Here is a 25,506-nt window from a genome sequence, read left to right on the forward strand (position 1 = left end):
CAATGCAGGGCAACCAGTACGTCTTCAGCTGGAGTAGAACTACAGATCTCAACATACCTTGTGCAGAGTGCATAATGTGCCCCGGCAGGGCATGGGGGGACTGGAAGTTCTGCTGCAGCTGGAGAGTTGCTGGTTGCATGTCACCCCCTGTAACAGGATTTCTTTATCATCCAGCCAGTGCTTCTACTGAACAACTAGTAATTTAAAGTGTATCTGTCATGCAACTTGAGTGTATTGAATATTAATGTATAGTTAGTAGAATAGTGATACTGGAATTTGATTGCACAATGCTAGGACAGCTTCCAAAAAAATGTAACTTTTGTCAAAATGTGTTCTAGTTTTAGATCTTCTTGTACAAAACACTATGACTACATAGTGAATACACAGTGATTTCTGATTTGTCCCATGTTCACCCCCAGACATCACAGCACACGCTCATTAAGTTCTGTATATGTTGGCACTTTGAAATGAATACGTTGGTTTTGTGTTGCAGTTTGGACACTCGGGCTCAAAAAGATTCGCCATCACTGTTCTAGGGTGTGACTGTTCCATGCATATGATTGGTTTGTGTTTTCTATCAATCAGAAGTTAACAGTAACAGAATTGTTACATACAATGAATATAGCAAAGACTTTGCAATATTTGCCCAATATTCTTTGCAGAACTGCTCAAGTTCAGTTAAATTTGATGGTGACCATTTGTGGACTGCAGTCTAAGTTATTTTACCTATTTTCAATGGGGTTCAAGTCTGGGCTCTGACTAGACCATTCACCCTTTTCACCTTCAACCACTGTGTGGACATTTTTGTTGTGTGCTTTGGGTCATTGTCATTTTCAGAAGGTAAACCTTCTTCCCATTGGAAAATGTGGATAAGGGATATTAATGTGATAACTCAATTAGTGAAGAAAAATGAACAGCTGCTAAATAAGAATGTGACAAAAATTCAATTCGTCCGACATCACCAGGGTCCATTCTACTGGGTAGGAACTAGCCGCTACCACTTTTGAGAGAAGTGAAGAATATGAACTTTTTGATGACTCAATGTGATCTTGTTAAGCAGCCAGACTGGAAAGCCAAAACTGATTACACCTGAGTTCCAGCCTCGTGGTTACCTGCACGATTCCCTGGATTCGTTCTCGGAGCTCCTTGGATTCCCTGGATCATTTTGGAAATCTGCTGATAGGGCTATCCTCGCTTGATTGACTCGTTGTCACTGACATTCGAGTCCACTATTTCCGGTAAGAGAGTGTATACCCCTTATCTTGGATGGAGGACACACTATCCCTGATGCTCTACATGCCTGCTGAGGCCTTTGTACAACACTTCTGAGGAACAACTTTTGCTGGTGGACTCCGTATGTTTACCATAGGATTGTTTCACCTTTGGGACTTTTTTTTTACCAGTGTTTCTACTCATTATATACAGGTTCTGTTTTATATTCATTATATTTGAGATTGATTTTTATCAAAGTTTGTATTATTTACACACAATACTTGATATATTGTTCAATGTTTGTTTATTGTTTTATATTTTTAGCGCTACATTTTTCACGGATCATCTTCCCATTGACAACTTTCTGCCAGAGGGCAGCAGATTTTTCTCAAAAATGTAAATGTATTTTGATCAATCCATTTATCATTCTATCCTGACAAGTTCTCCAGTGAAACATCCCCACAACAGGATATTACCACCTCCTCGCTTTACTTTAGGAATGGTGTTATTTGGATGGTGAGCTGTATTGGATTTCCGCCAGACATATTGTTTGGCATTGAGGCAAAATAATTCAATTTTAGTCTCATCTGAACAGAACACCTTTTTCCGTGTGGCCTCAGAATCTTCAAGGTGCATTTTTCCAAAGCTCAGTTGTGACTGAATGTGGCCTTTTTTTGAAGAGGGGCTTCTTCCTTGCAACCCTCAGAGTTGCTGTAGGCCTCTTGGTAGCCTCTCTGACCAGTATCCTCCTGGCTCTTTCATCTGTCCTGATCCATGGAGGGTCTGTATTGTACCAAATACCTTCCACTTCCTAAAAGACTTCACTGAGCTTCTCGGAATTGATAAAGCCTTTGAATTTTTTTTGTATCCATCTCCTGATTTCTGCCTAGATATGGGTTTTTCTCTGGCTGATGCCGATATTTAGAAATCGCAGCGGGCGATAGATGATGCCGATTTTTTTGCAGCGATGTTAGGCCGATTTTTCCTTTTTTTTTTTCTCCTTCATCTCATAAAATCTAACAGTTAAGTAATAAGAAGCAATACAGAAAATGTCTTATAATAAACATTTACTAAAAACACAACAAGCCTCCAATCAGTGCATTTGTAGGTATAATTTAGAAAAAAAAAAAAAAGTATACTAAAATATTAAATACACAAAAAACAGGTAATCAAAACTTTTGGACGAAAAGAAAAAAAAAAAAAAAAAAAAAAAAAAGAGAGGATGGGCTAACTTTACCGTTTTTTTTTTTTTTTTTATTTTGAGTATTTTTCCCCAAAAAATTGAGTGCAACATAAAATAACCGCAACAACCGCCATTTTATTCTCTATGGTCTCTGCTAAAAAATTATATATATATATATATATATATATATATATATATATATATATATATATATATATATATATATATAGTTTGGGGATTCTAAGTGATTTTCCAGGGGACCCTTAGTGAGACCCAGTCTCTGCTTCTATGGACCACCCCACAGGTACACTAAGAAGAAACAGGTAACCTCCAGTGCCCAGACAGGTCCCTTGCCACTAGGAGGAAAAGGTAAAAAGAAAGAGAGAGACCAGAACAGGTAAGGGAATAGGCAGACTTAACTACCTCCTACCTGAGCCTTGCTGGTGCCTGTCCCCACCGCTGCTTCCACCATGGCAAGTGTGCAGCGTTCAACTTATGGCTTCACATACCGCTTCCGGTCCGGTGCAGTGGCACTATGGAAGCCCAGAAGCGCTGTCGAAATAGGCGCCAGCTTGTCCTGCCTCCTCCCCCCTGCGTCCACACTAGAAATTATGTTGGTTCTGACACTGTGAATGGCAAAATGGCAAAGGTGCACGCACGGCCGCCGCCTCCCAGGACATTGCAGGCCACCGGATCTCCGTCTCTCACCGAGCACCAAAGGGGGAAGAGGAACCCGAAGTGCTACCGCTGGTAGGATGGGAGGACAAAGGGTCTTAAAGGAGGAAAGAATTAAGAGAGGAGGCCCCATTTCTCAGGAACACCCAAGAGATCCTGGCTCCCCTTCTTAAAGAGGTTCCCTCCAGGCTGGAGAAAACACAAAAACTGAAGTGTGGTAGGGAGGTGCCTCTCTTTAAAGAGCTGGAGGAAGAAGGTGTTTCCTGTGGTCCGGTGGGAGGAGTCACTATCTCTCAGGTGCTGTCCTGAAAGACACCTTGGGAAATGCTGGATTTTTACTTGTAAGCAACACATGTCAGAAAAGATTTAGTTTTTAAATGGTTAAACTGAGATCTTCTACACACCAGAGTTCATTCCTTTGATAAGTAGAAACATTGCATCTCTTGGCTTCTTTTATCAGCGATGTTCTCAGAATTGGCAGGCTGCCCAGATAGGAGAGACTCAAGTCGCTCCAACAGGAGACTTCAGACGACTTGCATTGACTTCTATTACAGGAGTCATTTGCAAATCGCGCTGTGTCACCCCGCAAGTTGGATCGCCCCTGTGTGAACCAGCTAGTGCATAAATGAATCGGCCTAATTTGAAGCACAAAATCGGCCAATGCCGATCAATTAAAAAATGCCAAAAATCGGCTGATGTCTACTTGTGCTTGCCCACAACTTTTTCCTGTTAACAGTGCCTTGTCACCCAAAGTTGATTTTTTGCCTCAGTTGCACTACCAGGGATGGAAATGCTCCAGGGAAGCTATTTTCATGCTAAGCTAATTAATATGACCACAGCTGCTCACAGTTGAAAGTCAAATGGCTTTGTGTGCCATTGAGAAAGTGATTAGCTACACCTGATTGAGTTTACAAGTCATTTTTAGGAGGGGGGGGGGGGGGGAGATCCTTTTTCCAACTCAGTTATTGTGTTTTAGGTTTTTTTTCCTGACATGTTGGTGTTATATCTTTAACTTGGATGTTATAAGTTACACTGAATAAATACAGCTGAATAAAACAAAAGCAATCTGTTTTCACTTCAGGCTACAAAGATTGTGAATGTGATTATTTTAAAGGGGGGGGGGGGGGGGGGTTTGATTCTTTTCTATACCCATTGTACATAAGGGGCGCTGTGCTGATGTTTGGTTTATTTTTACAAGGACTTCCTCATGAAAGTGAAAAAACTCTGTATTGTCTAAAATGTCATCTAGATTTCCAGTGAGATCCAGCAGCGAGTCTTTGACCACTTAGAAGTCCTGTTGCATCCCTATAATATGACCTGTTCCTGCTCACAAGTAGGAGCATAAAGGCAGATTAGCAGGTCGTTGAAACCAAGCAGCTTTCTGCTGCTTTGCACAGTGCTACATTGTGAAGATGCCTACATGAAAACAGGGGTCTCCAAATGGCAGCGTGTGGGACGAACGTGGCCCTCTACCTGCCTTCATCTGGCCCTAGGGGCACTATTCCTCCCATTGACACCAACAACGAGAAACCATTCTTTTAGCTGTCACCAACAGTGGGGCACTATTCCTCCCACTAATACCAAAGATGGGATACTTCCTCCTACTGACCACAGGTGTTAGAACATTTTTTGTCCCAATGATGTTGGCACATTTTCTACCTCCACGAACCTCACCCCTAAAGTCTGAAGAACAGTAAACTGGCACCTTGTTTAGAAAGTGTGGAGACCCCTGGAGTAGATCACAGGGTGATCTGCTGCTCTTTAACTTCCCAAACACAGACACGGGCGGGCCCTTGACCACTCTGTATTGTTTAACTGCAATAGCGACAAACAGAAGTCCAGAACCCAAGTATGTTTAGCTGAAGATAAAAACCATTCGGCAGCTGAAATAAGTCAGATATATTTTTCAACCACGTATTCAGTAAGTCAGACAGGGGATGTTTATAGCAGACATGCAGCTATCGCAAAGGCAGAGTCTCTTCCAAAGAAGAGAAGCGGAAACAGGGCAGCCGCAGGATTTCTAGCATGCCAAGCACTTTACACTCATGGCACCAACAGTTGCTTCACAGGACTGTAACAGCTGTCCTTTAAGATAACGTATATTGAACTTTAGTATGACGGTATAAAGCTGATGAGTTAACTTTGTTACTGTTAAAAGTTTTCAAAAAGCGTATGTACTTACAAGAAGACAGTGGACAAACTCAGGTCCACCAACCAGAGAAGTAAAGCTTCCCAGCTGCTCAGCGAGGGCCAGAAGTACTTCATCTTCATCGTATATAGTGTCTGGAATGGACAACACACCATGTAAACAAACGTACTATTAGATGTCTTTTTTTCTTTATAAACAAAAATATTCAAAGGTATAATGATGTAGAAAACTACATTTAGGCCCCTTTCACATGTGCAGATCCGTATTCAGCCATCCGCTTGCTCAGCAGGGATCGCTCCATTGTTCCCCGCTGAGCCGGCGGATGACAAGTCTGTCTTTGCACACTGCGCAGGGACAGACCTGTCAGATCTACGCTCTCCTCTATGGTGGGGAGAATCGGATGATTACGAACCGCCTGTCCGTTTTCATCCGATACACCAGACGGATGGAAAACATGGTTTCCATCTGTCTGGATTTTGCAGAGCGGATCGGATCGGGGTGGATTGGATGTCAGCGGACATGTCACCACTGACATCCGTCGCTCCATAGAGATGTATGGAGTGACCGTTCAGATCCGCTGAGAAAACTGACAGGCGGATCTGAACGGGCCGCACATGTCAAAGAGCCCAAACACAAACTAAAATAGTGTAAAAATTGTGGGCTAGGGAATTGGGAATAAAGCTCGGTGAGTTGTTTATAGAGGTCTACTTCGTCAAGTAACAGCCGGAGAATAGCAACAAAGCTCCACTAATCAATGATTGTCTGCAACGTGCAATATCCTAGCGAAACCAGAAATAGTGTGTTACCAGTAACCTGAAAGGTAAGTTTCAGCACCCGCTAATTGGCAAGAAGGAAGACTGGACAGAGCTCTGCATATGTAAACATATGTACTCTGTTGACTACGTAAACAATGCAGAGCTCTGTCCTGTCAGTGGGGATGTGACCTTTTTCCCTCTGCAAAGCAGGGAATAAAAATGGCCACATACCTTAGTAAAAGCACCTCACAGTACACAAACACTGGTTTGGTTCTCAAGTCACTGAACGCTGCTATTACTAGTATGAAAAACAAATTCCAGTATATACCATAGTTTGTAGGCGCTATAACGCTTGCATAAACCAATCAATATTACACTTATTGAGATTTTTTTCTTTACCAAAGACATGTAAAAAAAAAAAAAAAAAAAAGAAAGAAAAAAAAGAAAAAGTGTAAAAATAAAAACATTTAAGTAAAATTAAAAAAATTTAAAGCAACCCCGTGTGCTCGCGCATAGATAGAAGCTAAAGCATACGCAAGTCGTGCCCACATATGTAAGAAGCATTCAAATCACACATGTGAGATATCGTCACGTGCGTTAGAGCAAGTGCAACAATTCTAGCCCAAGACCTCCCCTATAACTCTAAACAGGTAGCCTGTAAAAAAAAAGTAAAACATCACCTATGGAGATTTGTAAGTACCAAAGTTTGACGCCATTCCAGGAGTGTGTGAAATTTTAAAGTGTGACATGTTGGCATAACATCATCTTTCACATTATACAAAAAAAACTGGGCTAACTTTTCTATTTTTTTTAAACCATTTCTTTTCCAAAAAAACGCGTTTGAAAAATCGCTGCGAGAATACAGTGTGACATAAAAAGTTGCAAAGACCACAATTTTATACCCTAGGGCAGTGATGGCAAACCTTGACACCCCAGATGTTTTGGAACAACATTTCCCATGATGCTTGTGCACTCTGCAGTGTAGTTGAATCACCATCGGAAATGTAGTCCCAAAACATCTGGGGTGCTAAGGTTCGCCATCACTGTCCTAGGGTCTCTGCTAAAAAAAAAAAAAAAAAAAAAAGTCATTTTGTAGGAAAAAAAAATTATGATTTTTTTTTTTCTTACATGTAGGGTTGAAGTTCCAGAATTGGCCCGGATGGGAAGTGATTAATAAAGGAAGGCATATAGTATAGGCTATAGTTAATATAATTCAACATACATTATATGACCAAAGGGCTGTGACTATCACATCGACTTATATGATCAAATATAATGTGGACACCCCTCCACATTAATGAGTGCTTCAGTGAAGGGAAGTGGTTATTCTACAGAATACATATACATTTTTGACAATTTTTTTACTTTCAACATTTTTTTTTTTAACAAAAACAGTGGTGTTTTATTGTTGTAATAGATAATCAGAATTACAGAATACCATTCAACAGAGTACAATACATTACATACGTAGATAATATATTTGAGGATAGGTAAATTAATATGCAAAACCTGCAACCAATACGTAAGGTTAATAGTACCATTCTCAACAAGTACCGTCCACCCTCCACCCTCCAAAACCCTTCCCTATTGGGGCAAATAAACGTAAGGAACTGAATATTTCTCTACGAGGCCATCCACGGAGCCCAAATTTTTTCGAATTTCCACGGACAGCCACGGTTTATATATGTCATTTTATACATGGGGATTACTGCCTCAATCTGTGCCTCCCAGGCTGAAAAGGATGGAGGGGAAGAATCTATCCATTTCATGAGTATTTCTTTTTTGGCATAGAAGAAAAGGAAGGAAATCAGTAATTTAAGATGATATGGCCTTTGCTCATCATCATGTATCCCCAGCAACGCCATGGCCGGCAAGAGCGGAACAGTGGTCTGCAATCTGGAGTTGACTTCACCTATGATCTTAGTCCAAAACAGTGCAACAACTGGACACTCCCAGAACATATGCATATATGTGCCTATATGGACTTTGCATTTAGGACACATGGGGTCTCTCTCAGGAAAAATGCGATGGAGTCTCTGCGGGGTATAGTAGACCCTGTGTATAAATTTAACTTGAATCAGTTTGTCCTTGGATGCTATCACTAGTTTCGGGCCATACTCTAGACAGTCCTCCCATCCCTCCCTATCCAGCGACGGGATATCAGCCCGCCATTTTTCCCATAATTCATTAATCTTAGGGGAATCTCTTCCCAGCAACGCATTATATAGAGAGGATAAGGGTTTCGACAAGTCTCCAGGAGATAGGAGATCTTCAATGGGGTCCGTCTGTAACAGGGGAGTTTGCGGGAATTGAGCCCTGGCCGCATGTCCCAGCTGTAGGTATCGGAACCCCATCCAACGGGGCAGTCCAAATTTAGCCGTAAGCTCATGCAAGGAGAGCAGTTGACCCCCAGACATTACGTGTTCCAACAAGGTTACACCATATCTGGCCCACACCTGTGGGTCCGGTATCATACGGAAGTGTTTAAGTCGTGGGTTCCCCCATAGGGGATGAGCTGGAGACAATTGGCCAGGTCTCAAGTATCTGCGCCTAGCCGCTTCCCATACTCTCCAAGTTTACTTTCAACATTGTGATAACAGTATTAAGAAGGCCTTATTTGTCCCAACATATACTCTTACCAAGTAGGACATCTTGCAGAGACCAACACTCATGGCTATATAAAAATACCTACCAGTAAGGAATGGCAGCAGTTCTGTCCTAGTTCTTTCCACCCCCAAAGCCAAGGCTATAGTAGACAACTTCTTAATGCTGTTAAGACGCAGCTGTGGGAGAAAAAAGTTAAAAATTCAGTAAAACATAACTACAAGTCTTTACAGCCATAAAGAAAAGTAAATTTGTCAGGATATCAATGATCTCTTCTTTCCATATCATTACAAACCACACACTACAATCTGATCTCCTTTACATTTACCAGTCCTAACTAAATGTATTTCCAGTAAAGGAAGAATATTGCACTACACAGAAAATCCAAACAAGATTGTATGATCAGATCGTAATGTGTGTGAAGAGCATACAGGCAACCATTTCCTGATTTGTCTTTTGCATACTTCCAGCCTCTACAGATTTTCCCCAGAAAGCACCATCTTTTGTAGGGCACGTTCACACCATACATGCATGAAAACTGATGGCGAAACTGCGCAGATTTTACTTGCAGAGACATCAGTTTCGCATTAGTTTTCATGTGCGTTTCAGTGAGTTTTTTTATGCACGTTGACATCATTTTTCTTGTACGTCAGTTATGTGCTCTGTTCACACCAATGTTCATATCATGTCAGTTTTTTTCCCCATGCAGAATACTACATTGCAGAATCATGCGCAGGAAAAAAAAAAAAAAAAAAGACAATTTTGCAATACACACTCTGTTAAAAAAAAAAAAAAAAAAAAAAAAAATAGGATTTTTATAACAGCTTACCTGTAAAATCCTTTTCTTTTGAGGTACATCACGGGACACAGAGCCTCAGTAATTACTGATGGGTTATATAGGGTATCACTAGGTGACTGGACACTGGCACACCCTAGACAGGAAGTTCAACACCCTATATAATCCCTCCCCTTACTGAGAATACCTCAGTTTTGTGTAATAGAAGAGGGGTGGGACCTCTGTGTCCCGTGATGTACCTCAAAAGAAAAGGATTTTACAAGCTGTTATAAAAATCCTATTTTCTTTCTCGTACATCACGGGACACAGAGCCTCATTAATTACTGATGGGATGTCCCAGAGCAATGCTATCTGAGGGGAGGGGAACAATAATAAAAGTAGGGTGTAATCAGACCTGAGGACCTCGTACCGCTGCCCAATGGCGACCCTAGGGGGGGGCCAGAGGGGGCCCTGACCCCCCCAACATTATGCTGTGCCCCACCATGTGCCCCCCAAAAAAAAGAAAATTTTTTTTTTACAAAAAATCAATGTCTAAGAGGGAGAGAGTCCCCAGTCAGCTCCTGCGGGTGATTCCTTCCCCCTCCCCTGCTCGCTGACACTGCATAATGCGAGCGTTAACACAACCACGGCCGCCTGATCTGCTCCTTCACCTGCATCCTCATTGGCAGGGAGAAGAGCGAGTTGCAGGAAGGACTCCACCAGGACTTTCAGTTACTGAAAAAACAGACTGATTTCTCCCGTCCTTAGGACAGGAGAACCAGCCTGTAAATTCCAAGAGATGCCAGACCAGAGCTGTCAATAGCAGGGGCAGGACAGCAAGAGGAGGCTGGGGAACCCCACAGTGGCAGAACACCAGGGCCCGGAGGCAAGACAACCTTTGCAACCCTGATAGTTCTCCCACTGCTTTGGATCCTTATATTTTCTTGATATGCTGGTGACATAAATCTCTTGTTTTCTGCCACCCTGGGGGACCCCAATACAGTAGGAAGGGAGCTCACTGCAGAACATGTGAAAGGGCCCGTTGTGGGGTCGTAGTAAAGGGCCCCAGGAGATATATATATATATACACACACACACACACATTTTATAGTTGCCCCCCTACTTTTGTCCCTGTCCCCCCATGTGCCCCCCCTAAATTTGAAAGCTGGAGACGCCACTGCCGCTGCCTGCAGCACACTACGCCCAAAGGCGATATCCTTATGCCTTCTTACATCCACCTGATAAAATCTGGTGAATGTATGAACTGAAGACCAGGTTGCGGCCTTACAGATTTGAGCCATAGAAGCCTGGTGATGCACTGCCCACGAAGCACTAATAGCCCGTGTGGAGTGCGTCTTGATTTGAAAAGGCGGAATTTTCTGTTTCAAACCATAAGCTTGAACAATCACTTGCCAAATCCATTTTGAAATGGTAGACTTTGACGCTGCCTGTCCTCTATTGGGACCTTCTGGCAACACAAACAAAACATCAGTTTTGCGAACTTGGGCAGTTGCCTCCAGATAGGCTTTGACTACTCTCACTACATCCAAAGAATGTAGTGACTTCTCTTCCGTAGAACAGGGGTCTGGAAAAAAAGGCAGAACAATATCTTGGTTTAGATAAAAATCTGAAACCACCTTTGGTAGTAAGCTAGGATGAGGACGCAATACCACTCTATCCTTGTGCATGACTAAGTAAGGCTCTTTGCAGGAAAGAGCTGCTAATTCTGATACTCTAGCAGAAGAAATGGCTACCAGAAAAATTTATTTTCTTGTCAACAAGACCAAGTGAATTTGACGTATTGGTTCAAAAGGCTGTTTCTGTAAAACTGACAGAACCAAATTCAAGTCCCAGGGGTTTAGGGGCGCCTTAACCGGAGGATTAAGACACGTTACCTCCTGCATAAAGCTTCGGACCAAAGAATGTGAAGCAAGTGGCCGTTCAAATAATACTGACAAAGCCGAGACCTGGCCCTTGATAGGTAAGGTCCTCTCGGTTTTGGACCATCTCCCTTGGACAGCTGACTGTTCCAGAACTGCTCCCCAGCCAGAAAGACTGGCATCCGTTGTTACCACTGTCCAGGTAACCGGTAAAAAGGATTTCCCTTTTTGCAGATTTTCGGGTATTAACCACCAACTGAGGCTCTGACCCACTGTAGGAGACAAGACGCATCGGCAAACGGCTGTACCTTTTTGTTCCAGGCAGACAGGATACCGTGTTGCAGCAGTCTCAAATGAAACTGAGCATAGGGAAGGGCTTCGAACGAAGCCACCATCTTTCCCAGCAGCCTCATACAAAAGGGGAACAGAGGGACCCTTCTTTGCCCTGACTACCTGAATCAGTTCCTTGAATCAGTTCCTGAATATTTGCCTGAAGTAAAAATACCTTCTTTTGGCTTGTATCTATGACCAGGCCCAAATACTCTAGTCTTCTTACTGGTTTTAAAGAAGACTTCTCTAAGTTGAGAATCCAACCTAGGTATTACAAGTAGTCGACTGTGGTGACAAAGTTCTGGTCCAGGCGGGCTACCGACCAGTCTATCAAGAGCAGGTCGTCTAGGTATGCTATCACTGTTATACCTTGGGCCTTTAAATCAGAGGAGGAGCCAAGATCTTTGTAAACACCTGAGGTGCAGTGGCTAGCCCGAAAGGCAGAGCTATAAAATGAAAGTGGCGTTTTTCTACTTCGAAACGCAAGTACTTTTGATGACCAGGGAAAATAGGTACATGCAGGTACGCATCCTTGATGTCTACTGACGCCAGGAGTTCTCCACCTTGTAGGATGGAGACCACCTAACGGATTAATTCCATGTGAAAGGACCGAATCTTTAAGAATCGGTTTAGATCCAGAATGGGTCTGACATCTCCATTTGGCTTTGGAACAGTGAAAAGGTTTGAATAAAACCCCAAACCCTGCTCTTCCGTGGGAACAACCACGATAACTTTTTGCGACAATAGTCGCTCCAACGCTAGAACAAGACACTTCTTTTTCTCTGGGGACATTTGATCTGAGGAAATGAGGAGAGGGGAATTCTCGTAACTCTAGTTTGTAACCTAGAGTCAATGTGGAGATCACCCATCTGTCCTGGAAATCTTCCCGCCAGAGCCTTGAGAACTGTAGCAATCTTCCCCCCACCCGAGCGAGCGGGGGCGACCCTTCATAAAGAGGCTTTAGCGTCTTGTCTAGTAGGCTTCCTCCCCCAGGACTTCTTTTGTCTTGAGCCTGACCGAGGAGGCCGTCGTGACTGCCTGGAGGCTGATGCTCCTGGCACTGGAGAAAGAGCCCGTTTAAAAGAGGGACGTTTACTCACCTTTTTAACTGGTAAGAGTACTTTTCCCACTAGAGATCTTTTGGCTATAATTGTCCAAATCCTCTCCGAACAGCCTTGCACCACGAAATGGAAATCCTGCCAGAAGCTTCTTACATGGTGATTCGGCGGCTGACCAATTTTTCAACCATAAGAGTCTATGCATATGCACCAACCCAAGCGAAAGGCGAGAGGTTTGGATGATAGAATCTCTAATTGCGTCAACAACAAAACATAAAGCCGCTGGTAGGTTGGGAAACCCCCGGGCTTGCTGTTCAGGTAAAACTTTGAGGACTTGTTTAACATGGTCTCTCAAGTATTGACAGACTCCGATTGCTGCCACTGCAGGTTGAGCTACTGAACCGGGCAAGGAAAAAAAAACATTTAACAGGAATTCCATCTTTTTATCATTTGGATCACTAAGCATCTGAGCGTTGTCAACAGGACAAGTCAGACTTTTATTTACGGAGGAAATGGCGGCGTCAACTGCCAGTATATCCACATTTTTGTAAATTTTTCCTCCATAGGATAAAGTGTTGCAAACTTTAGGCGGAAAAAAAAAAATGTTTATCTGGGTGATCCCACTCAGAAAAAAATAAGCTTTTCCAGTAGACTATGAACAGGAAAAGCATGTGTAGTTTGAGGAGGCTTCAGTGAACCCAAAGAAGAGGAGGGTTCTTTAACTGACTCAGATACGGGTAACTTGAATGTGGAGCGGACCAATCCAGCAAGAATTTGCACTAACACCTTCTCATCCTGAGAAGCTGAAGAGGGCCCTTCTCCACTTGATTCCTCAGAAGAGGAATCATTAGTCTAATCCTGATCCTCTGAGGGGGATTCCTCTCCTTTTTCCCCCAGAGTTCCTCCGCTTGAGGGTCCTGGGTGGCAGAGGGAGACCCAGTGCGTTTTCTTCCACCGAGTGAAGATGCGATTAAGGCCACTAGTCTTTCCTCTAATCCATTAATGGTTGAGGAAAAAACCTCCTGCGTAATGAATACAGGGGTTGAAGTGCCAGAAGCAGATGCAGCCCCTGACCCCAACAGCTCAAACTGGCCAGCCATCCCAGGTCCTTCGGGGGGGGGGGGGGGGGGGGGTGCTGCAGAGGGAAGGTCCTCAGAGCCTGAGGGAGATCCCTTAGAGCCCCTATTTTTCAGGGTAATTGTCCCTCTTCTACCCATAGTGCCAAGCAACAAAGGTAGAGGTACCACAAAAAAGCACTGACTGCTGAGCGATGTAGTTCAGCAACTGCCGCTGCTACCAATGCCCAGTCTGGTGCTTAAGTAAATGCTGCCTGGGAAATGCCATGCCAGCGATGTGGTCGTCTAATCACGCCGGACGTTGCGTTAATGCTCCGCCCCCCTCCTCCGCCGCCGCCCCCCTCGTTTTTTCAAAACCGTGTGCTTTCCCGCGCGGGCCGAGGCTCCGATCCTCGGGACAAGCATGGAGGGGAGGCTGGGGCGGAGGAGAGAGGGAGGCCGGTGGATATGACCTGCCGAAAATGGCGGCGGCGTGTGGTGCGGTATATTACCACTCCTTACTTAAGCTCATCCCAGCCCCCTTAAGCCATGGGGGAGAATCCTAAGGAAAGAACCCCCCATTAACCATCCTACCTGGAGCCTGGCTGGGAGGAGCATACAGCGCTGACACTGAGACCGACGGAAACGAAACAGGCATGAAAAGTATCTGCTCTTGACAGCCCCCGGTGGCGACAATAGGCATAGCATACATTTACTTTAAGGAGAAAACCTACTAGAATTAAAAAATTCCTGAGGAGTCTCCCTTACCTTATCCAGCTACAGGGTTCTGTATACAGACCCAATCTTCACCGCTCACGGTGGGCTCCATTTGAAAAAACCTTCAGAAACTGGGGCCCCCTTGAATAGGGGGATCCACAGTTCTGGCCCCGTAAAGCACCCCTCCAGGGATATGGCTGAAAAAAAATCAAATACTGGATCCCGGGGTCCAGCTCTCTAAAAAGAGAAGCGTTACAGGTAAAACCTTGTTTCTTCAGACACGAGGCCCGGGTACCATCCAATTTGGCCTGAAAAAAGCACTTTGAATGGATCCGGTTGCACGGCTTGCCCCAGTATAGGATATTCCTTTGGAGCTCAGCACAGCATATCTTACACGTGACCAACACCTAAGACACTGGCGAAAAAACTGAGGTATTCCCAGTAAGGGGAGGGATTATATAGGGGGGTTGAACTTCCTGTCTAGGGTGTGCCAGTGTCCAATCATCTAGTGATACCCTATATAACCCATCAGTAATTACTGAGGCTCTGTGTCCCGTGATGTACGAGAAAGAAATACATTTTTATTCTGCCAAACCCCGGCAAGCCCCTAACTTCCTGTGGCGAGCTGACAATTCTGCTTCTGCTGCACTAAATTCATAAAAAGTTCCCTGCTTAAGTTCTGTTCTGGTGTTGTAAAGAACACCTCTTCCTCCAGTCATATTCTTAGCATAAAACGGTTAGGTTGTTCTGTAGTCCAACCAGGTAGAACTTAGAAAGTATATGCCAGGGATATGCAATTAGCGCACCTCCAGCTGTTGCAGAAGTGGGAGCAAATACCTGTATTAGACAGGTATCTGCTCCCTCCTCCCCCCTGAAAAGGTGCCAAATGTGACACCGGAGGGGGGGGGGGAGGAATCCAAAAAGTGGAAGTTCCATTTTTAGGTGGAACTCCACTTTAAAGATAAAAACAAAATAGAGAAATGTGCACATATTGCACAAAAGGACTGCTTTTTACGTAGAACTCTAACTAAAAGTTTTTATTTTAAATTGTGAAGAATTAGAACTTCTGTTTTGATCGCTGTGTCCACATTGGAGAAGTCTTCCCTTCATTTCTATCCCTGCGAACAAAGTTCCAATTGATAAAAACTGGAATCGCAGAGTTTAGCTGCGTACAAGTATACTTTTTAGAAGAGCAGTGGAGCTGTAAAACTGCGTCCTACCCCCAAAACTCATAATTAGAAATCTAAGCATGGTTCTCACACACAGGCATCATGCACTTGTTTCAACACGTCACCAGTAAAAAGTGCTGCTCTTTCAAAATTCCTAAGCTCCAAATCTTTAATAAGGCACATCTAAACTTTAATGACTGCTGTTGTAAAAAAAGTTCTTAGAACCAACCACGTGATACATAAAATTATGGAGTGTTGCAAATAGAATTCTTGGTTAGAAGCACACATGGCAAAAGGTAGACATTTTGGATCTCTTATAGGTCTGATTTATTAAAACTAGAGAGTGCAATATCTGGTGCAGCTGTGCATGGCAGCCAAAAAGCTTCTAGCTTAAAGAGGTTGTAAACCCTCATGATTTTTCACCTTAATGCATTCTTTTTGCAGTCAAGGCACCCTTTAAAATTACACAGTCTCGAGGTACCCCATTCTAAATTTTAATAAACAATTTTTTTTACATACTGCAGCAACATCCACACATGTAGGACACCCAACATTAGAGGTAAAATATTCTTACAAAGCAAATACACCTTTGCACACCGATACTGACTAGTATTCCAATGTTTCTCTTCTCCCTCACTTAGCAAACTTGACCTCAGTGATGAAAGAAGAGCAGAGGAGGGGACAAACAAGGGTGTCCTCAGACACCTGATGTTCACCTTAAAGCAGAGTTCCACCTAAAATTGGAACTTCTGCTGATCTGTCTCCTCCCCTCCCCCCCCAGGGGCCACATTTGGCACCTTTCGGGGGGGAGCGAATACTTGTCTTTGACAGGTATCCTATTCCCACTTCCGGGGGCCCATGACGTCAATGCTTGGCTCCCTCCTCCCCCCTGCCGTCGGGCCAGTAGGAGAGAGGAGCAGAGCCTCGTGCATGCGCAGTAGGGTTCCCGGTGTGAAGCCGTAAGGCTACATTACACTGCCGGGTTCCCTTACCCGCAATGACGGCAGCAAGCACCCGACAGAGCTGATGGAAACATCAGCTGGGGTGCTGACGTTGGTGGACTCCAGGACAGGTAAGTGTCCTATTATTAAAAGCCAGCAGCTGCAGTATATGTAGCTGCTGGCTTTTAATTTTTGCAGAGATGGGCAGAACAATGATCTAACCTATAATGTCACTGGTTCTTAGACGCTTGCATCTTGCCCACACAGTGCCCAAGGTTCTATTGCTACACAATAAAAACCTGAGGCTTGGTTTAACAAAAAGGCAAAACCTGATCCACCCACTTGTTGACAATTTAGGGAAATTTTTTGACATTTTGCCAGAGCACCCCTGAAGAACCCACAAGGCACCCTGGTTGAAAAAGGCTGATCTGAAGTATGCTCTTCTCTACATCCGTTTAAAGTGCTGAATCTATACAGCTCCTCAGATAGTTCCCGAAAAAAGGGGGTGGAGAGCTGAAGTTACTCTGCGGAGCTTAGCTGATTGGAGGGAGAGAAGGGAGAGAAGGGGGAGACCCCCCCCCCTTCACACAGCGCCAGAGCTGAGGCTGTCAATGTGATTGATGTGGATAGCAGAGGAACAGCAGCAGACAAAACTGACACTTCGTGCTCTTAATTGAGACAAGTACACACTAAAGAGAAATATATTCTGTTTATATTTCATGTCTGAAGTTTACAAATCACTTTAACTTTATGATGTATCCCTTTTAAAGACAGTGTTTACCAGGCACACCCTGGTTTTGGGTCATCTTATCCCATGCACCCCTTGATATATGGACATTTACCAGTTACCCCAGCTGAAAATAAAATATTTGTAAACAATCTGGTTTCTTTTGGAAGTAATTAAATTACTTCCCCAGATCTGCTTTATGTACAGCTTCTATTCTATTCTAGCATTCTAGAACAAATCATAATTTTCCATTTGCCAGCAGAGGCAAGCTCTGAAATGGGAAAATGTACCAGCTGGGGTACATGTTTCAAAAAAGCTGGTATTTATAACAGTCATCACTCCAAAGCAGTGCTGAGAACATCTAATGAAACCAGCAAGTCATCTTCTGGAAGCACAATAAGAACACACTCATTTGAAAAGAAGGAGTAGCTGGCTCCCTTACAAGTTATAGGTCTTCTCTGCAACAAGAACACAAAAATATGCAATGTCTATCTCTAACAGAACATCCTATTTCAAGCAATCCTAAACCCCCACGTTGTAGTGTTCTATGCCCCCCATAGCAATGTCCTGTGCCTTCCTGCCCAATAGCAATTTCCTAAAATTTACTGCCCCCCCCCCCCCTCTGAGCCATTGGCTCTTGTTTCTGTCAATCAAATCCAATGAAGAGGTAGTAGGGGGTGGGGCCGAGCCGCACTATGCATGTGTGTCAATGGACACAGAGCATGGCTCAGGAGGCAGCTCAAGCCTGCGTGCCACCTAAGGAAGCCGTTTCCTATAGTGACACATGGCGATAAGGAGGAGCCCAGAGAGCCAGTGGGGAACCCGAGAAGGGGAGGAACCAGGTGCTCTGTGCAAAACCATTGCATAGAGCAGGTAAGTACTACATGTTTGTAATTAAAAATACATAAACTTTACAATCACTCTAAAGACCACATAGTAAACAATCTGTTATGCATTAGTGAACTGTCCTTCCTTTTCTTTCCGAGAAGCTCACAAAAGGATCCCAGAGAAAAGGGACAAACATTTATATATACAGTATAAATATCCAACTCAGTGCTGTACATGTGCCATCACTTCCCAACTACCTCTGGACCATATTGGGCTTGTACAGGTCTACAGGAACCTGAAAGGGCCCATGCATTTTTACATCAAACTCATAAGCAAGTCAATGCAGTGAGATTTTCATTTCTTCTAAGCTGCTTTGATTCAAATCCGAGTTGCTTTAAATAACCGTTCAGTTGCTCAAGAAGTTGCACCTTAAAGTGCTATATGAGGCCAGTATTTCCTTCAACTCCCACTGTGCATTCTGTGTTTTGGGGTAGGCACATAGACCTGAAGACTGGGGACAAGTTCTTTGCCAGAATGGCTCATAGAAAATTTTGCCCACCTTACCAATGTCTTCACGCAAGAATGTGCCACAACAAACAGGTTACAAGGCAGGAGCTGACATAACATTGCACCAGCAATGGTGCTGCATAAGAATCACAGAAGTTTACAGGGGCAGATTCAAGGGCCTGACTTTACTTAGTGCTGCATTCATCCTTTGAAATCCACTTTCTTCCTGTAATTGGATATAGTGGTAATCAGAAATACTGTAAATTAACTTTTAAATCTTCTAAACATCTGAATCAAAGTGGTTTGATTTGATTTAGCATATTTGCCTTGATGGTATTAGTAGCTTAGATACTGATTTCACCTATTGCTTTGAGTTGCACCAGTTAGAAAAGTTGTGAAGCTACATCCAAACGCTATTAAAGCCAGGTAGAATTTAGGGCAAAAGCTTAAGTAATCTTGAAAGCTTTCAGTTACCACAGCCCAACACAGTTCAGTACTTCTGGCCCATAACTGGGAAATGGTCTTTTAACACTAAAGGGCCTTAAATGATAAGTTCACCTTTCGTAACATATTACACCCACATTTATGGAGCCCACATGTTTAGGGTACACCCACATGTAACTTTGGAGCAGTCTCACGCTCCTCCTCACCTACCCCCTTCCACACCCCCACCACCCCTTTTGGGTGAAGTTTCACTCAGTAACCGTCTCACCATGTGCCATGGTCCTAACCTCTCCCCTAACCTGCTAAAATATCCAGCCCACTGAAAGTAATACGTTTTCCTATGCGAGACAAAAAAAAAAAAAAAAATTACCTTTGCAAAATGCTAGGTGCGAATGGGGCCTAAATAAAAATTGGGAGCAGGCAGAGTCAATATGGCAGAAGGACATGCGATGTCTCTTCTGCAATTAAATACACTTACCTGCCTGCTTGCCATCTCTTTGGAAAGTACACTGAGTTGTGCAGCTGAATTCACATTCTGGTAGACTGCCTGTGTGCTGGAATGACTGCACTCCTAAGCATGCATTGGAGTGAAGTCATCTGTGCCGGCCATAAGGCTATACACACACAGCATTCATAAAGAATAGTACACACAGGACAAATGTTGGGCGGCATCAGCCCGCGTGTACTGGAGTCGGACCGGCTTCTGTCGAAGGGGCAGGGCCCGAGTCAATGGCTGAGAGCACTGGCCAGAATGTTCAGGGGGCTGTCCCCCTGTCAGAACACGAGCACAGCAGGGGAGATTGCTGTACTAAGGGTGGATTGTTACAGCAGCTCCGACTGGAGCTGTCAGTCTTTTACGTTCAGCCCTGCTGGGCTGAACAAAAAAAAAAAAAAAAACCACACTATGTATGTGGCTTTAGGCTGCACATCTGTATTCTGGCCCAAGAGCATTTACCTGCGAGATCCCGGGGTCCCGGTGATTAGCTGCGAAGGGCAGCCCCAATAAAAGCGAGAGAGAGAATTAAATTAGCTGCAGAAGCCGGCTGGGAAAAAAAAAAAAAAAAATAATAGATATAAATCTTGAATCGAGTTGAGAGGTCAAATCGATTCAAAATTTAAGCAAATCGTTTTTTTTTAGATTTTCTTTTTTTCACCGCGCCGGTCTTGAGGAGCTGCAGGCAGGAGTTTTAAGGTGAGGCCGAGGTTTTGGCCTAGTCCGCGAGGCCAGATGCCTCGGATTCGAATCGTTAATAGAGTTTAAAAAATATATATATATATATATATATATATATATATATATATATATATATATATATATATATATATATATATATATATCGCAGATTTTTTTTCTTTTTTGTTTAGAAAATCGCCCAGCTCTAAAGCCAGCAGCCTCCCGTTACTTTCAATAGGGTCGCCTCCCACTGCTAATCACCGGGACCCCCAGCTGGGGTTTTTGCAGGTACCTGCTGTCAGGCTAAAACGCAGGTGTGACTGTGGCCTTAGGCTGGGCTCACACTGGTGCTGCTGCAAGTTGATGCATTATTCAATTTTTTTTTTTGTAGCGCGACACTGCGAGTTTTTGATGCGCACTTCATGCTTTTTTGTAGGAGGAGACTGGATTTTATACACAAAGCTCTGCCAAAAAACAAACTAAAAAAATGCATGAAAGTGCATTTTACACACCTTTTTGGTGCGTTTCTATTTACAGATATGGGGCGAAAAACTTGCACCAGCACCTTTTCAAAAATGCGCTGCACTGATGTGCGCCATGGAGAATAATGTGATTTCCAATGTCATGCATGCCAGCGTGACAGCAAATGCACTAATGTGTTAATGGGGGCTAAACATTCATGAGGTCCTCCTCACCTCTGTACCTAAAGCCCTGATCATACCGGTGCGTTTTTACCAGGCTAGAATGTGCCTTCCAAGTGTGACAGAAATAGTCCCCTTTACATCCTCTGTAGTTGTTCACATATGTGCGGTGAGTTTTCAAACAGTCCTGCTTGCTGCATCTCGAGTGCCCCGTTTTAAATCACATGACCAGGGATGAAACCGCATTGAAAAACACACTGCGCATTGCTTTATATTATAACCCATCGTATTTAAAACCAAGCTAACACTACATGCGTCTTCAAAAAAATGATATTGTGTTTTGCCACACCCCGGTGTGAGCAGTCCTACTCCAAGCACAGATGTGGGATGCGGCACTTTTTTTTGCCCTCTTTTGAGCAGTTTGTTTGCAACAGTGTAGGGCAGCCTATTCCTCTGAATGAAAACAAGGACAGAGGGCACACCAGCCTTGTGCATCACCTTTACAACACTGAAATTTATTTAAAGGTAAAATTGCATACTCACAAACAAGTGATAAAATCAAGCAGGTAATAAAAAAGTCCATCGTACGCATCATCCAGCAAGATCTGCTGGCCTGTAAACTTGGGTGGGATGAAAGCTGACGAGTTTCGAGGGGTATCCCCTCTTCTTCAGAGCTAAGTTCGGAATGCAGCTAGAAGATTTTTATAAGATGACTGGGATCAAATGAATTGGATCATGCGATTCGAACCCCTCCCTCATGTGGGAGGGCCAATACAAATAATTATACATTGAAACAGATATTTCATTCCCCATTAGGGACATAAGCAACCAGACATCATATACACACACTTCAAATGTATCCTCATACATATATACACACAAAAATATAATAAAATATTTACAAAAATGTGGAGGAGAGAGACAGACAGACACAGTATCTCACAAAAGTGAGTACACCCCTCACATTTTTGTAAATATTTTATATCTTTTCATGTGACAACACTGAAAAAAAATGACACTTTGCTACAATGTAAAGTAGTGAGTGTACAGCTTGTATAAGGCCCCTTTCACACTGGGGCGGTTTGCAGGCGTTATTGCGCTAAAAATAGCGCCTGCAAACCGCCCCTAAACAGCCTCCGCTGTTTATTCAGTGTGAAAGCCCGAGGGCTTTCACACGGAAGCGGTGCGCTGGCAGAAGAAAAAATCTTCAATTTTTCACTTTCTTTCGACATTTTCCAAAAACTTGTGGAAAAAATAACATGTTCAAAAGACTCATTATGCCTCGTAGAATATACATTGGCGCGTTTTCTTTCAAAACTGGAGTCATTTTGTGGGTAATTTCACTGTTTTGGTGCTCCAGGGCCTTCAAAAATGTGATGGGTAGTCAGGAAACTAAATGTGTAATTTATGCTCCTAGAACGCCTGACAGTGCTCCTTGCATGTTGGGCCTCTATATGTGGCCAGGCTGTGGCAACGTCTCACACATGTGGTATCGCCATACTCGGTAGAAGTAGCAGAATATATTTTGGGGTGCAATTCCAAGTTTATCTAGGTCATGTGTGGGCAAGAAATTGTAACTTCAAAAAAAAAAAAAAAAAATCACTATGCCTCTTACTAAATACTTTGAACTGTGATCTTTACAAAAAGGGGTCATTTGGGGGTATTTGTACTGTCCTGACATTTTAGGGCCTCAAGAAATGAGATAGGCCGTCAGTGCGTTAGGATTGATCAATTATCACTGATATGTAGCCTAGCTTGTAGACTCTAACTTTCGCACAAACCAATTATTATACACTTATCAGGATTTTTTTTTTTTTACCAAAGACATGTAGCAGAATAAATTCTGGACTAAATTTATGACAAAATTGGATTTTATTGGATTTCTTTTAAAACAGAAAGTAGAAAATATTGTATATTTTTCAAAATTTTCGCTTTTTTTGCCTATATGACAAAAAATAAAAACTTAGTGGTGATTAAATACCACCAAAAGAAAGCTCTATTTGTGTGAACAAAATGATAAAAATTTCATTTGGGTACAGTGTATCATGACTGAGTAATTGTCATTGAAAGCGTGAGAGCACTGAAAGCTGAAAATTGGTCTGGGAAGGAAGGGGGTGAAAGTGCCTAGTATTAAGGTGGTTAAATAAATGTCAGCGATGTAAAGGTAATGCGCAAGGCTGGTGCACCCTCTGTCCTTGTTTTCTTTTAGAGTTTCCTCTGGGTTCCCCCTGACCTGTTGAGAGTGACAGCACAGCTAATGCAGTGTTGAGATATCTGAAGATCTTATTCCCTATTTACACTAAGGCAATCTTTTAAACCCAGGAGCATTTGTTTATTTTTGTATCTATTCCTCTGAATGGCCTGACCTAAGCACAAACATGCCAAACTATTTCCTGTACTCTTTGTAGGAGCTGACTTTGGGTACTTTTTTGAACAAGCTTTTTTTTGTGCATTTCACACGGGTGCCTCTGCTAAGCAGAATCCGCTATGCTTAGTGGGGGATCTCACCACCGATACCTACTGAGCAGGCGAATGACAGGTCCGTGTCCACTCCGCTATGCAGATAAGACACAGTCCTGCACTCTTTTATGGGACAATCAGATATAAACAGACCACCTGTCCATTTTCATCCAATCTGAACAGGATTGGATGGTGGCAGGTGTCAGCGGATCCGCTGCTCCATAGAAGAGACTGGAGGGTTCGATCAGGTGCGCTGAAAAACTGACAGGTGGACTCGATTGGACAGCCCGTGTGAAAGGGGCCTTCAGCCTCAAACACTGCACTTGCAGCTTTTAGGGTTTTTTCTGCTTCTAAACTCCACTGCGTGTTAGACTAGTCCTGCGATAAAAAGCCTTTTTTTATTGCGTTTGGAGTTCCAGTAAGGCCACATGCACACTGATTTCTTGTAAACGCTCTTTATCCTGACAGGCAAGTTTATAATGTTTATTTTCTCCTAAGCTGCATTTTTTCAAAATTGTTTTGGTGAGTTTACCAGAGTTTGAAGTTTATTTTATTGGCCAGAATTTGTTTATTCTGGCCATCAAACTAAACACTGAAGAGCTAAACATGCCCAGAGTTTATGTGCGTTGAACAGTGTTCAGTGTTTTTTGTGGTCAGAATTCACTTTAACTGACAATTGCACGGCCATGTGACGTTGTACACAGGCAAAATGTATGTCACTTTCCACCCACAAATAGAGCTTTCTTATGGTGGTATTTGATCAAATCTGTGTTTTTTATTTTTTGCGCTATAAAACAAAAAAAAAGTGACAATTTTGAAAAAACAATATTTTTTAGTTTTTGCAATAATAAATATCCCAAAAAAATTCAAAAAAAAAACTAAAACAAATTTCTTCATCAGTTTAGGTCAATATGGATTTTTTGGTAAAAAAAATTGCAATAAGCGTATATTGATTGGTTTTTATCAAACGTTATAGCGTCTACAATATAGGGGATATATTTATGCCATTTTTATTATTGATTTTTTTATTTTTTTTTTTTTTTTTATTAGCAATGGCAGTGATCAGAGATTTTTTTTGCGGGACTGCGACGTTGCAGCAGACACTTGACACTTTTTGGGATTAGTGACATTTATACAATGATCACTATATAAATGTCACTGGCAGGGAAGGGGTTAACACTAGGGGGCGATCAAGGAGTTAAGTGTTCCCTAGGGAAGTGTTTCTAACTGTGGGGGGGGAGTGGACTGACTGGGAGTATTATTATTATTATACAGGATTTATATAGCGCCAACAGTTTACGCAGTGCTTTACAATATAAAAAGGGAGACAATACAGTTCTAATACAATAAAATACAAGAGGATTAAGAGGGCCCTGCTCAGAAGAGCTTACAATCTAATCACTGGGAACAGCAGATCTCTCTCTATTCCCCTGACAGAACGGGGATCTGCGTATTTACATTGACAGATCTCCGTTCTGTCTCTCTGTGGAGCGATCGCAGGTGGCCGGCGGACATCGCCGCTGTCAGTCACGCACAGCTAATGTACACCTATGGCGATTCGCGCAGCCATGGCAACCTGTCGCAGTATGACGGCAGCTGGACGGCAAGCGGTTAAACACACCTATCAGCTAAACGCAAGTTACACGCTGTTACAGGCATTTCAAATGCCTCTGAAAACCTGTTCTGAACGCATTTTTATTTTGCTTTCCAAAAAATGCTTCTAACCTCACCTGCCTAGAAAGGACCCTGTGTACTGATAAGAGGAGAGTTCAGGGGCAGCTGAAAAAAATGCCCAACTGCTCCTAAACGTCCGATTACCAGCAGCAGGCCTAAGAATGAACAGCACCCAAAACGCGTTCTAATGCCGTTTCACACACGGTGTCCCGCTTATTCCACAGCTGGAGGGTCACCACACTAGTAGCCGAGGGAGGGGTGCTTGTTAGGGGGGACTCCTCGCTTCGGAGACAGCCTGCATCCCCGGCCCCCGCTCTCTCCATTCATTCAGTAGCTTCCCCCCTCACCTGCACATCCTCATTCCTCAGCTCGTCTATAAGAACCGCGATAGGATACAACGAGTCGTCTCCATCAGCTCCTGCCATTCTGACACTGACACCGGCTTCTCTCGCTTCGCCCACTTCACCAGGCCTGCTTCCGCCTCAGACCCACACACAGGGAGCGGAGGAGGGGCAGTTCCCGGAAGTGACGCAGCGGGCGTGGTTGGA

At 43.3% G+C, this 25,506-nt stretch overlaps 1 protein-coding gene across 1 annotated transcript; it reads right to left on the bottom strand.

The window, feature by feature from the left end:
• Nucleotides 1-1,679: 1,679 nt before the first annotated feature.
• Nucleotides 1,680-25,506, bottom strand: LOC141110798 (serine/threonine-protein phosphatase 2A 65 kDa regulatory subunit A alpha isoform-like). The gene is made up of 4 exons (XM_073602424.1): nucleotides 25,306-25,506; nucleotides 8,667-8,757; nucleotides 5,253-5,353; nucleotides 1,680-2,228 (listed from the first exon to the last, which is right to left on the bottom strand). Exons 1-4 carry the CDS (start codon nucleotides 25,381-25,383, stop codon nucleotides 2,220-2,222), a joined length of 279 nt encoding a protein of 92 aa, XP_073458525.1. The 5' UTR covers nucleotides 25,384-25,506; the 3' UTR covers nucleotides 1,680-2,219.

This window comes from Aquarana catesbeiana, linkage group LG10 (assembly GCF_042186555.1).
Source record: "Aquarana catesbeiana isolate 2022-GZ linkage group LG10, ASM4218655v1, whole genome shotgun sequence".
Classification (NCBI taxonomy): Eukaryota; Metazoa; Chordata; class Amphibia; order Anura; family Ranidae; genus Aquarana; species Aquarana catesbeiana.

Bases quoted from the DNA above. Each gene is read 5' to 3' on its own strand.
- LOC141110798 (XM_073602424.1), bottom strand. From the start codon at position 25,383: ATGGCAGGAGCTGATGGAGACGACTCGTTGTATCCTATCGCGGTTCTT. The intron at 8,758-25,305 runs GTGAGGGGGGAA...TTTCTCCCACAG, and splicing joins TGAGGAATGAGGATGTGCAG to CTGCGTCTTAACAGCATTAA. The intron at 5,354-8,666 runs GTAGGTATTTTT...TGTCCATTCCAG, and splicing joins ACTGCTGCCATTCCTTACTG to ACACTATATACGATGAAGAT.